We start from the raw sequence: 16,505 nt of genomic DNA on the forward strand, positions 1-16,505 counted from the left end.
TTGCAGCTTTATTGCACCATCTTTGGGATTTTCCTTAATCTTGCCCACAGGTGATATTTCATGCCACCTCTTTGCCCTTCTGATCTCCAACTAAGTTTTCTATACTCCTAAAAGGCCTTCCCCATTTTCAATTCTCGACAATTGTAATATGTTTGTTTTTTTTTATTATTCTTTATCCAGTCCTTGATATCCCAGACATCCAGTTCCCTGGACTTACTGTTACCCTTATGGGAACACATTGACCCTGAACCCATTATTTCACATTTAAAATGCTTTCCATTTGTCAGTTATAAACCCATCTCCAAGTAGCTGTTCCTGTGTCTACTTTTGCTAGGTCCTGTACTACAATATTGAGATCAGCACCCCGCCCAATTTAGCACCTTAATTTCCAGACCATCCTGTTCCCTTTCTATGCCTACCTTGAAACCTACAAGTTATAGTCACTATCTCCAAAATGCTCTCCCACTGACAGTCCAGCCATTTATACAGCTATCTTCCCAAAGATTAGGTCTAGTACTTCCCCTTTCCAGTTGGACTATCTACACAAATTACATGGAATTACAAAAGAGGCAAATGTCAATTTTAGTCACACATCAGGCACTATCTTATTTAATGATGAACTAGAATTGGTTTGTCTACTCCTTTTTCAGTGTGTACAGTAGATGTCTGGAATAATGAACCAGAAACAGGAATTCAAATCCCTTTGTAGCAGCTGTGGAATTTAAATACAGTTAACTAAATTCAGAAATTTAATTCCTGGTTTATCATAAAATATTTATTCACAAATAAACTTCAGGGAAGGAAATCTACTACCCTTACACATATTAGCCTTTGTTTCAGAAAAACAACACAGTTAATTCTTTAACTGAAATGGACTGGCAAGCTACTCAATTCAAAGGCAACAAGGTAAAAACATAGGTCTTGTTGATTATACCAATGAACAAAGCTGATTGTGTAACATTCATTTATTAATTTATTCTTGAAGAGCAACTCTTGGTAAATTGACTTTTAAAAATTTTTTTTTAAGTTTTTCTCCCCCCCTCTCCCCACAAAGGTGCCCATTCCCTTGCACGTTAGAAAAAAAATCTTCTCAAAGTCTTACAAAAAAAAGTGTAGCTGGTGCAAATTTCCCATTTGGTATGGGGGTGTGGACAATTTTCCAAGCACAGCTGCTTTCATGGCAATGGTTTTTTTTAAAAAGAAAGACAGACATAAAAGATTGCAGAAACACTTCAGGTTCAATGTGATTTTACTCTTGAAACTCCTCAGATCATTTGTACTAACTTGGCCAATTGCACAAGCATACAACCAAGCAGGAACTTATCTACAAATTTCATGTTTTGGAACAAGCCAACAATTTACATAAAATTTGGAAGCTGTAGTTTTTGCACCAGTTGTCAAACATGGTCAGTTTGACAATTAGCAAATGAAAAACTTCAAAAATAAGGTAATCATCATAACCAACTCCTCATCAAATGAATGCATTCTGAATATCATTTTAAATTCTTTAATTTTCTGAAACTGCAATTACCTTCCCAGATACTTGTCTCAGTCACTCGCTTCAGGTCAAGGCGAGCAATTTCTGGGCGCACTCTGTTATCTCGAGTAGAAACTTCTGGACTTTTTGGCACATCAGACTCTTTATTAGCGTTTAAATCATAGGTCCCAGAAGGCAAATTCTGAAAAGGTATATGGGAACAAAGGGTTTATTTAACTGTTGACAATTTGTTAACAATCTATTAGATCCATATGGTAGTCAGCTTAAATAAAGCATTCTCTCACAAAGATATTAAAGAGATTGTTTCAGGGCAGATCTGCAGAACACAGATTTCTTTTAGTGCACTTAGTCGAGCCAAACACTCACAGGTACATACTCTTGCAAAGAAAAATATCCACTCAAATTGCATATTGCTATGTAGGAATTTGGCATGAATCCCTATTCCCTGCTGGCCCCTTCCCAATAATGAATTGCCCCACAGCTCAATGTAAAGTGGCTGCCTGCTCACACCACTCACCCTGCCCCATACCTCACAGACAGCCTTTCCACATTGAGGCATGGGGGAGTTCATCACTGCGGAAGTGCCAAGTTTCTAGTACAACAGCTGCAATAGTAGGAAAGCCAGATTATGTCCATTCCTGGCTACCAAAGCTGTCAGTAACACATCCCTCCATAATGCTATAATAACCTCTTTTACCACTTAGGAAGACATCCTTAGCACTAAGTGAGATTCCAGTACATGGATTCACGCTGGTATCTCACTTAAGTAAAAACATTAATTTTGGAAAGTGAATATAGCATGTTGCTGCTACTCTATTGCACCTTTAGTGCACATGACTGAAGACAAATTTCTATCCCAAGAGGAGTATGCAGGATCCTGTTCATCCAACAAATGGATATTGAACTACCTTATTTCACTGAGCTATTATATACAGGAAGTCCGACTTACGAACGCCCAACTTACGAACGTCCATACTTACGACCCGACCTCTGTAAAGCCTATTATTTAAAAAAAAGTTACACACAATGGTTCGTACTAATGAACGGGCAGACTACTTTGCGCGCGCTCAAAACACTGCACGTTTTAAGCGGTCCATCGGCCCGTAATCATGGCTTCAAAGCATAGATCTCATGCAAGTGATGGTGATGCATCGAAGAAAAGGAAAACGATCACGACTGAAACGGAAGTAGAAATAATAAAGCGTTCAGAGAGAGGTGAAACGCCAAACATTGGAAAAGCATTAGGCTACAGTCGGTCAATGATCGGGACAATTATAAAGGCAAGGGGAGAGTAATGGAGTATGTAAAAGGCTCTGTCCCAATGAAATTGACAATTATCACTAAGCAACACAGTGGTTTAATTATCAAAATGGAAAGGCTATTGGTAATTTGGTTAGGGGATCAAAATCAGCGTAATATTCCTACTAGCCTTGGCTTAGTGCAAGAAAAGGCACAAAGCCTTTTCAGTGATTTAAAGGCTGCATGTGCAGCAAGTGAAGGTGCTTGTGATGAAGAATTTGTTGTGAGTAGGGATTGGTTCAACCGTTTCAAAGGGAGGGTAAATTTACAAAATATCAAAGTGCAACATGAAGCAGCGAGTGCTGATGCAAGTGCTGTGAGAGTTTCCTGAAATGTTGAAAAAAAATTATTCAGGAGGGAGGTTATGTGCCAAAGCAAATATTTAATGTAGACGAGACTGGCTTTTTCTGGAAAAAAAAATGCCTGAAAGGACATACATTTCAAAAAGAGGAAAAAAACTGCTCCAGGGCATAAGGCATCCAAGGATAGGCTAACGTTATTGCTTGGTGGTAATGCATCTGGGAACTTCAAGCTTAAGCCTATGCTTGTGTATTGCTCCCTAAATCAGAGGGCACTTAGACAAATCATCAAGGCATCTCTTCCCATTTTTTGGAAGGCAACCACAAAGGCTTGGTTAACAAAAGCTCTTTTCGAAGATTGGTTCCTGAACTTTTTTGTTCCTGCTGCTGAATGTTATTGCTTGGCCAAGAAGATTCCCTTCAAAATTCTCCTTGTGCTTGACAATGCCCCCGGACGTCCAAGCACTTTAGATGACCTTCACCCCAATGTAAAGGTAAAAGTAGTCTTTTTACCACCCAACACCACATCACTACTTCAGCCAATGGATCAGGGAATCATAGCCTCCTTTAAGGCTTACTATTTACGCCGGACCTTCTCACAAGCAGTCAGGGCTACCCAAGATGATGCAATGACCTTAAAGGAGTTCTGGAGGAATTACAACATCTACGATGGCATCAAAAACATTGCAGATTCTTGGGAGGAAGTGAAGAAAACCAACATGAAAGGAGTCTGGAACAAATTGCGCCCCCAATTCGCAGATGGTTTTAAAGAGTTTACAGCTGAGGACATCGCCAAAGCCAGGCAAGCTGTGGTTGATATTGGTAATAATCAACTGCAGTTAGACATCAATGAAGATGTCTTAGACTTGCTTGAATCCCATGCTGAAGAACTGACCAATGAGGACCTTATGGTGCTATAGCAGCAGCTGATAACATTTGAGGAAGAAGGCTGGGACCAAGAAACCCCAGAACCCAAGAAGTTTTCGACGAAGGAGTTAGCTGAAGCCTTTCGTCTCATTGAAGCAGGGATGGCAAAGTTAGAGGAGCAAGATCCTAACGCAGAGAGGTTCGACAAAGTTTACCGGATAGTTACCAACGGCCTCAGCTGCTACAAGGCCATTTATATTGAGAAAAAGAAAAGCTCTGGTCAAGCCACCCTTGATGTTTACTTTAAGAAATTCACTTCAGAAGTTAACCTTCAGTCTACAGCAGCAGAATCAGGCCCTGACTCTCTAGTAGCAGTATCAATCCCTGACTCTCCAGCACCAGGTCCATCCTCTCCAGCACCAGGCCCATCATCCAATTAATAAAGTCATTTTAATTGTTAATTAAGGCTCCTTCCGGTATGCAAGACATCAATTGGAATGAGATTAAGTGTTAACCTTTAATCATTATCTTTTCTATCTAAACAGTTTAAGAAATGTTTCTTTAATGTTTTTTATACCTATACACACACACATTCTCTCTCTCAATTATAAACATTAGACTAATTGACGCTAAATGTGAACTGTACATAACTGATACTACTTACATACAAATTCGAATTACGAACAGACTCAAAAACGGAACTTGTTCATAATCCGGGGACTTCCCGTATTTAAAAAAAATCACAATTGCTTTTTTTTTGCAATATTGCTATTGTCTTCATCTCTTTTGGCTGCAACAAGCAATAGCATGAGATCTATACAATTTTTCCAATGGCTCCCAGCCCCTACGATTAGTGTAACGGCTATTACAGTGCCAGTGACCCAGGTTCAATTCCCGCCACTGTCTGTAAGGAATTTGTACATTGTGTGTGTCTGCGTGGGTTTCTTCCAGGTGCTCTGGTTTCCTCCCACGTTCCAAAGACGTACAGGTTAGGAGTTGTGGTCATGCTATGTTGGCGCTGGAACTCGCAGGCTGCCCCCAGCACATTCCCAGTAACGCAAAAAGAAGCATTTCACTGTGTGTTTCAATGTACATGTAACTAATGAATATCTTATAATTCAAAGCTAGTTTTCTTGTTCAAATCATTCACTACCTCTAATTACTATATTGTTTAAAAAACAACTATGTACTCACCTACTTGGGTAAACCAAGCTATTTTCCTCTATTTGCTGCTATTTAAATAATTAATAATTTTTAAACAAATATATAGGCTAGAGAATAAACCTATTCTGAAGATATGTGACTTTTTAAATGAATACCATGCAAACCAAAAATTACTGTAATAAACCTTTTTAAAATGTTCTTACTCACCAAAGTTAATTTTGAAGAATTATCCATGCCAATTTCAGAAACTGAAGTACATTGTTCCCTGCATAAACAAAAACATTTCACCTCTGGCTCATTTTCAAAAAAGTTTCCAAACATGTGCCTTTTCTGTATGTTCCCACTGACAAGCAACATACGTCAACATAAATAAGATTATTTAAAATTAATCACATCTCAAATGTATTATTCTAGAAACTAGTTATACCCAAGATGTAATATTATGGAATAAAGAATATTAACTTGAATATAACTTGAACAATCAAGAGTAGCAAAATGACTTGAAGTTGCCAACTTTCCACATAAATCTCACCCAACAACTTTACTATTATTTGAAAATAAGTTAGAATTAATGAAACAAAAATATATCTGCAGAAGATCTTTTTAAATAAAAAAAGGACACACAGTTCATATGCTCTTACTTCACATAAGCTGCACCAAAATAATTCATTTGAACAGGCATATTGCAGAGTACTAAAGTGAAGACAAAAGAAACTCCAGATGCTGGAATCTGGAGCGAAAAAAAAACAAGCTGCTGGAGGAACTCAGCAGGTCGAGCATCATCCATGAGGTTGACCCCACAGAAGCTGTTGACCCGCTGAATTCCTCCAGCGGTTTATTTTTTGCTACTGCAGAGTACTGTCTCTTTCACTAATTTAAAAAGACTGCACATTAAGATACAGTTTTATTTGTGATGTTATATACAAAGTATACTTCTGTACTTTATGAAATCCAATTTAAATGAAAATTTTTACAAAGGCAAACAAATTACCTCTCTTCTTTATTATTGTTTTCTTCATGTATGATTGGTTCATTGTCCAGGCTTTCTTCAGGCACATCCAAGAGTGGAACTTTGGGAAGAGAAAAGTTTTCCACAACCTACAAGATCCAAAAATTAAACAAACTATTCAGGTCTATCCTGAGAGTTACAGTAGGTATATGGTGTTAAAGATGTGAGATTCTCAAGTTCAAGGGTCTCTTGGAAAAGAATATGGATTGTTGTAAGCTTGCCTGCTTCAGCACTTGCACTTGGTTTAATCCATAAATAAATTATTTTTAAAGAAAGATGCACTTCCATGTGATTCTATTAAACAGGAAAAGGTGTCAGTTACAATTTTCTATGATCTAGATTTGCTGAACTATCAAGAAACACCAAAGTTAGCTTTTGAGTTGATGCCCCAGTGTCAAGGATAATATACAAGCAAATGTTCTGATGATAGGTTCAAAAATGTGTGCCAATCTAAATAACTGTATTTTTACACCCAAGAAAGAATGTGAATGCAACCCAAAAACCACTGTGCTGTCAATTACCTATTGGCTTTACTGGTGACATTTGTCGATAAGGGTTGATGAGAAATCATTCAATACAATTTACTGTTCCATACTATTTACCATCATTCTGGCTTTCCAAACTGCTAAGAAATGCTGTGATAGATTTTGGACCGATTTTGAATTCTAAAATCACAACATCCAGCTAATATATTAAACATGATAAAATCAAATGATAAATCAAAGTGGCTCAGTCTTTTTCCACTGATCAAGGAATCACAAAGAGTTCAATTTGGAATAGTGTGAGGTGCTGCATTTTGGGAAGACTTTCACAGTGAACAGTAGGGCCCTGGGGAGTGTTGTAGAACAGAGGGACCTAGGAGTAGAAGTACATGGTTCCCTGAAAGTAGCGTTGCAAGTAGACGGGGTGGTGAAGGCGACTTTTGGCACGCTATCCTTCATCAGTCAGGGTATTGGGTATACAAGTTGAGATGTCATGTTGCAGTTGTACAAGACAGTGAAGCTGCATTTGGAATATTGTGTTCAGTGTTGGTCACCATGATATAGGAAAGACTCCATTAAGCTGGAAAGACTGTAGAAGAGATTTATGAGGATGTGCCAGGACTCGAGGGACTGAGTTATGGAGAGAAGTTGAGCAGGTTGGGACTTTTTCATTGGAGCATAGGAGAATCTTTATAGAGGCATATAAAATCATGAGGGACATAGATAGGGTGAATGCACTCAGGTCTTTTTTTTCCTGGGTTGGGGAAATCAAGAACTACGAGGGCATAGGTTTAAGGAGAGAGATTTAATAGGAACCAGAGGGGCAACTTTTTCACCTAGAGGGTAGTCAGTATAAGGAATGAGCTGCCAGAGGAAGTGGTTGAAGCAGGTACATTAACAATATTTAAAAGGTACTTGGACAGGTACGTGGATAGAAAAAAGGTTCAGAGGGATTTGGGCCAAATGCAGGCAAATGGGCCTAGCATAGATGTGAGTCTTGGTCATCATAGACCAGTTGGGCCGAAGGGTCTGTTTCCATGCTATACGACTCTATGACTCAATGGTCCACAACATCATCCTTAGAACTAGGTGGAGAATTTGGTGGGAAACTTGCATACTCCAGAGCTTGTGTTTTTAAACACATGCCAAGATCTTCCTCAGTAGCCCTGTTTACATTCACCATTCCCCCAAAATTACCATTTCTGGATCCAGAAAGCAAATCTTGCTGGCTTAGAGGCCAAATGACAAACTCTTGACTCACCACTCAGAAAAAGGACCTCAAATAAACCAAGTAGGCCACAACAAGCTCTACCCACAAAACTCTTAAGATGATAAAGCCCCAATCCATGCTTTTAGCCATAAACGAGGCATGGTCTTCAAATGCTTTTGAACACCTCTACCGTTCACTTAAAAACACAAACAATTAAATGTTTTCATTGTTTTTAAAATATCAGAAATACCTCAAAAGTACTTTAAAACATTAAAGCACACACAAATAATTAAGATAAAAATTTAACTCTCATTCTTACCTTTCTTCAAGCCATACAATCTACATTCAAATAAACAGGGGCATGGATCCTGTGCCAGGTCTAACCTGGTGCGGGATCTGACAGCAAATTCCCCAGCTCAGAGCACAAGCAGAAAATTAGATCTGCTAGAAAAATCCTGCAAAATCTGGGCTGATGAATGACGGCTAAATAAAAACCAGAAAATGCTCCTTCATACACAGTAGAGGAGACTAGCTTTCGCCTTTATAAGCAGCCCCCTCAGAAGTAGGGTCAGATTGCTTCTACTCTGGTTTTGTGTGCTCTGAAATGGCTGATAGCACCAATGTAGGACTCAAATGCTCTGCTACTCATGTGGCAGGTACTGCATAATGGGGTGGGTCGTTTGGGAGGTTATGTACTCCCACCCCATTTATCACCTCAAGTGCTCCTTCTCCATTTTGAATGGTCATAGTTGCAAAACTTTTTCCAAGGATGATTTGAGAACATTCTGGGTTCATTTCCTCTTCACCTGGGAATCACTTGCAGTGACAGAGCTTGGAATTTGGACATTTCTTAAGTCTGATCACTGAGGTGCAATGATGTGGGGATTGGCCAAGGAATAACTACCAAATGCTTGTTCATTCATCCTGCCATTAGACTTGGAGGATTTTGCATTGGCACGTTGATGATAATTCACCAGTACTTAGGAGATGCCTGCTGTAGCTAATCTATGTCCCAGAATAATAAAAGGGGAACAGGAATCACTGCTCCCCAAAACAACATGGTTTGTGCCATGTTTAAAGATGCCAGGATCTTCAGGCACTTTTCCTCAAATGGGGAGAAGGCTATACTGGCACACTGAAAACAATAGTGAATTTCATCATCGTCTACCTTTGTTGAGACGAGGTATGGGAAGCAGTTCACATTTACCAAGGCCTTGTCATAGACCTTTATTATTGAAGGATAGCACTGTGTGGTGGAGGCATGTTAGCAGAGGACTTTTATTTTGTGGATGTTGAGTAGAAGGGTTTCTATCTCATGTGCTTCAGTGAATTAATCATCTGCATACTGAAGTAACTGTAATTGAGATGATTTTGGTTCTGCAGTGGAGATGATGTAGGTTGAACAGTTTTTCCATCTGTCCTGGAGATTAGCACCTCAGCAGGAAGCTTGTAGTAGACAAGATTCAGCTATGTGGTGAGAAAGACTGAAAACCATTGGGACAATTAACACCAAGATTGGGTATGTTGTGGACCCATTTGTTAAGATCATAATCTGCATGCCATTATGATGCAGGCCTGAGGAAAGGGCAAGTTTCTGCAAGGAGCCAAATTTGAAAAGGACGCTAGAGTTGCTCTTAGTTGACAAAATTAAATGCATTTGCAAGGTCAAATAAAGGCCACACATAGTGGTTGATACTGTCTGCTGCATTTTTCTTTGAGTTGCCACAGTGAAGATAATGTCCATAGGGCCTCTTGATGGATTGAAACCATGCGATGACTTGGGAGGCAGAGAAGGTCATGAGGTAAAACTCAGTGTTATCGGAAAATGTGCAGAACCAAATGTGTCATCTTCAGAAGTCACCACCAAGGGACAGCAGCTTTGCTAGAAATTGGACAGGAATGATTCTCAATTCACCAGCAATTAATGTTACAGCTTTCCCCCCACATGCTGTTTTATCTCATTTTTATCCCATCCTGATGAGAGATCATCAACTTGAAATGCTAGCCCCATTTCTCTCTCTTCCAAGGTTCTCAGACCTTCTAAATATTTCTAGTATTCCACTTCACATTCATTTCACGACAGATCTTTACCTTTTTACTTACACTTTCAACACTTTGGTGCAAGTGAGTCCTAAGTACTTCCAACGTACAATTATGTAGTGAATTCTCCTGATCATCATCTCCCAAACTATCTGCATGCTGCAAAGTATCTGAAAGGGCTATTTTGCCAACACCAGCATTGCGACTATTCTCTTCAGTGAAATCATCTCTAGAATGTGAAGAAAGAAAAATCAAATAAACTGCCATCCAGTTCACAGAAAATTGAGCTGCTACTTAAAATCAGGTGCCCAATTCTTTCCCAAATCTGCAGAATATCACCATCAGGGTAGAGACTTGATAAACTATTTGCACTAGTGTAAAGTGCAGATTGAAAACTTTTTTAGACATTAATTTGATGTTTAAACCATTATTCAGCAGAAAGTAAAAGCTGAGCTCAAAAGATGGGAAGAGTTGTAAAAGTGTAACAAATGGGATATACAGTAGTTAAGAATACTGTTAGATTCTAATTCGATACTGACATCCTCTCAGGTTTTGTTGATACATCATTCAACATTTCCTTCAGCATTGATTAGCAAAGAAGAATTTATTTAAAAAAGAAAAAGACACCATTTAATAGCATACAAAATAAAATTATGTGGAAGTAATTTGCACATTTTTGATATGCATGCAAATTAAAAGACCTGAAATTTTTACAATTTCACATAATTTATACAAGTTAGACTTTCAAACAACCAATTCATGTAAAACAGATCAATATATTTCTCAATGAGAAAGGAATAGTGTAAGAAAATGGCACCAAGATAAATCATTCATGATCTTGATGAATAGCGAAGAAGACTCAGAAGGCCAAATGGCTTACCATGCTCCTATTTCTTATTACCATATAGGTGTTATTCATTTTTGATGCATCTTAAAATATATCTTACTCATCTTTTTTTTCAAAAAAATATACACATCAAAAAATCATTCCCAGAATCACAACAATTGTCCATACAAAAACATTGTAAAATTTTGTTAGCAGGCAAAAAACCTTCCATATGACATGCAAACGATCATTCTCAGGATGTACAAAGGACTTTAGCAGAGAAATAAGTGGGGAAGTGGAGTTAACACAATTCTTCTGGGAACTGGCATAGTCTCAAATGGGCCAAATATCCACCTCCTATATAGTGGGGAAAAAAAAGAACTTCTCAACAGTCTGGGAGATAAAAGACCAGCTTGTTCAAATTTTCCTCAAAAAGAATGCACCCATTCCAGGTGTTAGAATGGTAAACCTTCTCTGAACTACGGTACAACTTCAATGCAATACGCCTCTTTATAACAGTTTCAGATGGACTGCAGATATCATGCCTCCCAAGATGGAAATTAAGCAAATCTTAGTTTCACAGAGTGCAGAAAGCTTACAAAGCACATTTTAAAGTTGTTCCCTGACACCCATGTTTTGAAGCAACTCCAAAATAGCTGCTATCCAGCTATATGGAAATCCCGATGGTTTGGCATCTGGCTCACCAGCTGATAATTGCAATTCCATTCACTGGGACCCTAGTTCCCACACTCCCTTTCAAATCAGTGAGGCCCCATTTCCCAGTCTCCTTTTAATCTTGCTGGATTAACTGGGAAAAAAAGTTATAATACTGAACATGGAATTAAAAGTATGTTGGGGTATTAATAGGATTAATATCAATAGTCCAGAAAACCTGCTAGTCTGGCACCAAAGTCCCAAGTGTGCCGATTATCTTTTACTATATGGAGGTTACACTACAATTTCAATAATTTAGCATCTTTTCATAAATGAGACTATTAATACTGGACCCAGTGCTCCAAATGTGGTCTCACCAATGCCCAACAAAGCAAAACCGCCAATTATTTGTGTTCAATTCCCCTAATAAATGAACATTATTCTCTTTCCTTATTACTTGCTGTATCCGTTTGCTGGCCCTTTGAGAATCACACATCTCAGAGCTCTGCAATGTCACATTATTTAGGTAATGTGCTTCTTTATTTTTCCTGACAAAATGTATAATTTTGTGTTTTCCTACATTATATTCCATTTGTCAGCCCTTTGCTCATTCAACTTAACCCATCAATATCTATTTGTAGCCTCACTGTATCCTCTTCACAGCTTACTTTCCTACCAATCTTTGTCTCATCAGTAAATTTAACAAGAATTACTTCAGTGCCTTCATCTAAATCACTTAAATCAAAAATATTATTTTCCTCCCAAGGCATTTCAAAATATTCCTGGTTCCGATAATGAGAGGAGCTGAATTGTACCATATCAGAAATATCATAGGTCCAATCATTCTGAACAGCTAATTTCAGTTGGGGTGTTAGCAGGAACATTAATATTAACATTGGTATCAATTTTAATGAGAGAGAAAGCCGGGAATTTCTACTCTTCATTCCTCAGGAGCGAAAAAAAAAACATGAAAAAAGTGTCTTTGTAACTCGGGGTGTTTACGTATTCAGCCAGCTACAAAAATGACGAGTACTTACTCTGCAGGTACAGTCACTTGGTTGACAGGGGAACCATGAGCACTGCAAGAGAAAAGTACAGGGAGTATGGAAATAGCGCAAAAAAATGCACAGAAATTGTAATTTACAAAGATAAGAATCCTAACAATCCAACTAGATTACTGTAGAAAAAAGTAGTTCAATTTTTATAAAGATTCTCATATCCTTAGGTCATCCCAAATCCCTTATTTTTGAGATAACACTGGAAACTCAGCAATTTAGGAACAGTGTCAACAAAAAGAGACAAATGACCAAATTACATGCTTCTAGATATCTACTGAGGAATAAACATTGACTGAGAGAAATTCCAAGCTCTGTCTTAAATATGGCCATGGGTTTTAAAAGGGGCAGACAACTGAGCTTTAACATTTTAATCTGAAATACAATGCCTCCAAATTGCAGCATCCCCTCATTTAAGTGCCAGCCAAGACCAGTGTCCATCCAAGCATTAAAAAAATTTGTACCCGAATCAGCTTTACTTATAGCAATTAATTGCTAATAGTTTACAATGTTTATAATATGCAAGCAGATCATTCTATCATCTACTCAGAACAGCAAGTATAAATATTAATTTCCACTGAGAGGAATTTAACATTCACTGAGGTTTCAGATGGCAAAACAATGAAATGAAAGGAATTGCTGTGAATGGTGCATTAAACTATATTACATATTATTTCCAAATCAGATTACAGGCTATCTCCACGTTACAGCAGGGTTCTGTTTCTTTGAACTGTCCATAACACAAACAGTTCACAAGTCAGAAGTGCAGCCACGAACCAATTTCCCAGGCGGCAGAAGATGTCTGCAGCCCTACGGCAGCCGGGAAATCCATATCTCTGGTCTCCCAGATGCTCGTTCATATGTACGGGCTGTACGCAAATCAAGCACTTGCAAGCTGGAGACCACCTGCACATTTTAACACTTAAGAAAATTTTCTTTCCAAAGAACTTTCTAATTGCAAAAAAAATCTCAAAGTTGCTCAGCCACTAACAGTAATTTTGACGACCCCTCGACAATACTAAATCAGCAAACATCTGTAAAGGAGCAATATTGATAACCACCTATATTTTGCAAATTTACTAGGACGTTACTGGACACTCACCACAGTATGCCCTCTCATTTACCACCTTTAACCATATCCAGTTTTTCACATCATTAAAGATACATAGTTGATTTATCAATAAAAAGAGTTACCTAAATGTTTTACAACTGGATGAGTAATTAGTTTATAATACTTATAAAGATGGGAATGTTCTTACAGTGAAAATGTTTAACTTCTAACACATTTCTGCCTTTGGTAATGTTATATTCAAGAATCACCTTAAAGCAACACTCAGAACTATTATTTTTCTTAAATCCCAAAACAAAACATTTGCATTTACTGTAGTAAAACATTACCAGAATTCAGCTTCTTTAATCTGTACTAAACCATTTTCCCTCCACTAATTCCCTGCAGTGTTTACAGAAGCGAACTATAAATTGCACCTGACTGAGTTATCAAATAGAGATGGTATATAGAAGCCAGCTAATATAAACACCACATGAATAGACTTAAAATATTACTTCACTGCATCTGGAGCAGTAGCTTTATAATGATACAAACCTCAGGCGCGAAAACTGCACATAAAATTCTTTGCGAAAGGCATAGAAGAATCCAAACCTTATGCAGGCAACTAGAATTAGTGTAGATGGACAAATAGGTCAGCATGGATGTAGTGGGCCAAAGGGTCTGTTTCTATGCTGTTTTACTATGGCTCTCTCTAGGACTAAGTAGCGTACCAATTCCAAATTAGAGATGGAAAAAGAACAAAAGCACGAAATACATTGATGGACTTTTCAAATACATTCCAGGTGATATCAGATAATAATTTACCTTGATGACAAAACAATATTGTCAGATTCAGTTATATTCTTGGTCACCATCAAGTGACCAGTATTCACCATCAACAACATCCTGTCTTTAGGAAGTTCATCAGTTTGTCCAGTTTTAGTGCTTTCTTCACATGATTCAGTAACCTGAAATTTCAAAATATTACAACGTTAGCATCCTGGAGAAAACAAAGCTAGTGACATCCTGAGCCAATTGTTTCTCTGAAACAAAGAAAATTATAGGATATTTTCAAGGAGTGAACATCACTCATAACCCATCCTGGTCCGACCACATAGACATTGTGGCCAGGAAAGCACAACAGTGCCTCTACTTCCTCAGGAGGCTAAAGAAATTAGGCATGTCCCCTTGGATCCTTACCAAGTTTTACAGATGCATCATAGATAGCATCCTATCCAGATGGATCATGGCTCGGTATGGCAACTGCTCTGCCCGAGACTGCAACTCAGACTATCACGGAAACTAACCTCCCCTCCAAAGACTCCGTCTACACGTCTTGCTGCATCAGTAAAGCAGCCAACATAATCAAAGACCCCTCTCACCTCAAACATTCTCTCTTCTCCCCCCTCCCATCAGTCAGAGGATACAAAAGCCTGAAAGCAAGTACCAGCAGGATCAAGGACAGCTTCTATCCCACTGTTGCAAGACTATTGAATGGTCCCCAAGTATGATACCATGGACTCTTGACCTCAATCTACCTTGTTATGGGCTTGCACCTCAATGTTGGCCTGCATTGCACCTTCTCTGTAACTATAACACTTTATTCAGCATTCTGTTATTGTTTTTCCCTTGTACTACCTCAATGCACAGATATGATGAAATGATTTGTATGGATGGCATGCAAAACAAAGTTTTTCCACTGTACCGCAGTACATGTGACAATAATAAACCAAAGTACTGCATTGTACACAGAACTGCACAATCAATCAATTATTTTGGGGCGCAGCTAGTAGTGCAACTGCCTCACAGTGCCAGAGACCCCGGGTTCAATCCTGACCAAGTACTGTGTGCAAGTTTGCATGTTCTCACAGTGACCACATGGATTTCCTCCAGGTGCTCTGGTTTCCTCCCACATCCCTCAGACATGGGTTGGTAGGTTAATTGACCACTGCAAATTGCCCCTAGTGTACACATGGATGGTAGAATCTGGGGAGAATAAAAATGGGATTAACATAGCATTAATGTAAATGGATGTTTGATGATCAGCATGGACTGTGTGCTGAAGGACCCATTTCTGTGCTGTATGTCGCTACAAGTCTATGAATCACAACTACTATATATGCTATGGAGAAAACTTAACTTTGAAAGAGAGGGGGTTAGGGTCCTTGTGGAACCCTTATAGGCCCTTAATACAATTAAAATTTTATTATTGCATTATTGAATTATGTTCTTAATGTAATTTTAAATAAGGCCCCAGTGTTTGAAACATTTCAGTACATTAGAAGCACCAAATAAATGCAAGTTACTACCGCTGTTTACAAATAGGCAAAAAGGGGAAAAAAAAGATGCCATCAAGATAATAGTAATTAGGAGATACAACCCAAAAAAAAATCTTGGACAAAAAGATGTTTCCTGAAGCATTTTTAAAATGGAGAAATGATGAGAAAATAATATCTTAAGATGGATTCTATTAAAGGGATTTTGCTAGTAATGGGACTACCTAGACAGGCAAAATATTCAAATGATTAGGGGCAGGAAACATGGGGCTGCAGGAAATTGCAGAGAATGGAGCAAAGCCTTAGAGAAATTCATAAACAATAATTTGACCTTTTTTTTTGTATTGGGGCTGCAGAGCCTGTACAAGTCAATAGCATGCATTTACCCTTGATGTAAAAAAAAGGAAAAGAGTCAATAAAAGATCACCAATTATAAGCAAGTAGACTAGAAATCCATGCAGAACAGATATAATTTAGGTACATTATAGATTGTACAATGCATGCCTGGTGTCATTCCCACCAGTCTAGTTGACTCATTAGTAATCATTTGGATCAATGGTTTTAATTCGGCCTAACAGCCTGTACAGAATAACAAGTTGGAAACCATGTTTAGGGCCGAATATGCAGATTTCCCTCCCACTAGCATGGTTTGACTTGTCAGGCAATTCTAGGGTACTCCTTCGGATAACTTGAATGTATGATCTCTGCAGTTAGAATGATGGAGTCACTACAGATTGCTCCTTTTAACTGTATCACTAGGGTAACCTACAAAGGAGGA

General features: G+C 38.3%; 1 protein-coding gene across 5 annotated transcripts in view; it reads right to left on the reverse strand.

Moving 5' to 3' along the window:
• Positions 1-16,505, reverse strand: part of LOC127569266 (protein FAM13B-like) — a 91,551-nt gene that overhangs the window by 42,053 nt on the left and 32,993 nt on the right. For 3 of the 5 annotated variants that reach the window (XM_052013737.1, XM_052013741.1, XM_052013740.1), the window contains 6 exons: positions 14,277-14,419; positions 12,386-12,427; positions 9,920-10,097; positions 6,119-6,225; positions 5,335-5,392; positions 1,532-1,679 (listed from right to left, as the gene is read on the reverse strand). In XM_052013737.1, the coding sequence (XP_051869697.1) occupies positions 1,532-1,679; positions 5,335-5,392; positions 6,119-6,225; positions 9,920-10,097; positions 12,386-12,427; positions 14,277-14,419 (676 nt within the window). The remainder of the gene's footprint in view (positions 1-1,531; positions 1,680-5,334; positions 5,393-6,118; positions 6,226-9,919; positions 10,098-12,385; positions 12,428-14,276; positions 14,420-16,505) is intronic. The other 2 variants (XM_052013738.1, XM_052013739.1) reach the window with 2 other exon arrangements.

This window comes from Pristis pectinata, chromosome 4 (genome assembly GCF_009764475.1).
Source record: "Pristis pectinata isolate sPriPec2 chromosome 4, sPriPec2.1.pri, whole genome shotgun sequence".
Lineage (NCBI taxonomy): Eukaryota > Metazoa > Chordata > Chondrichthyes > Rhinopristiformes > Pristidae > Pristis > Pristis pectinata.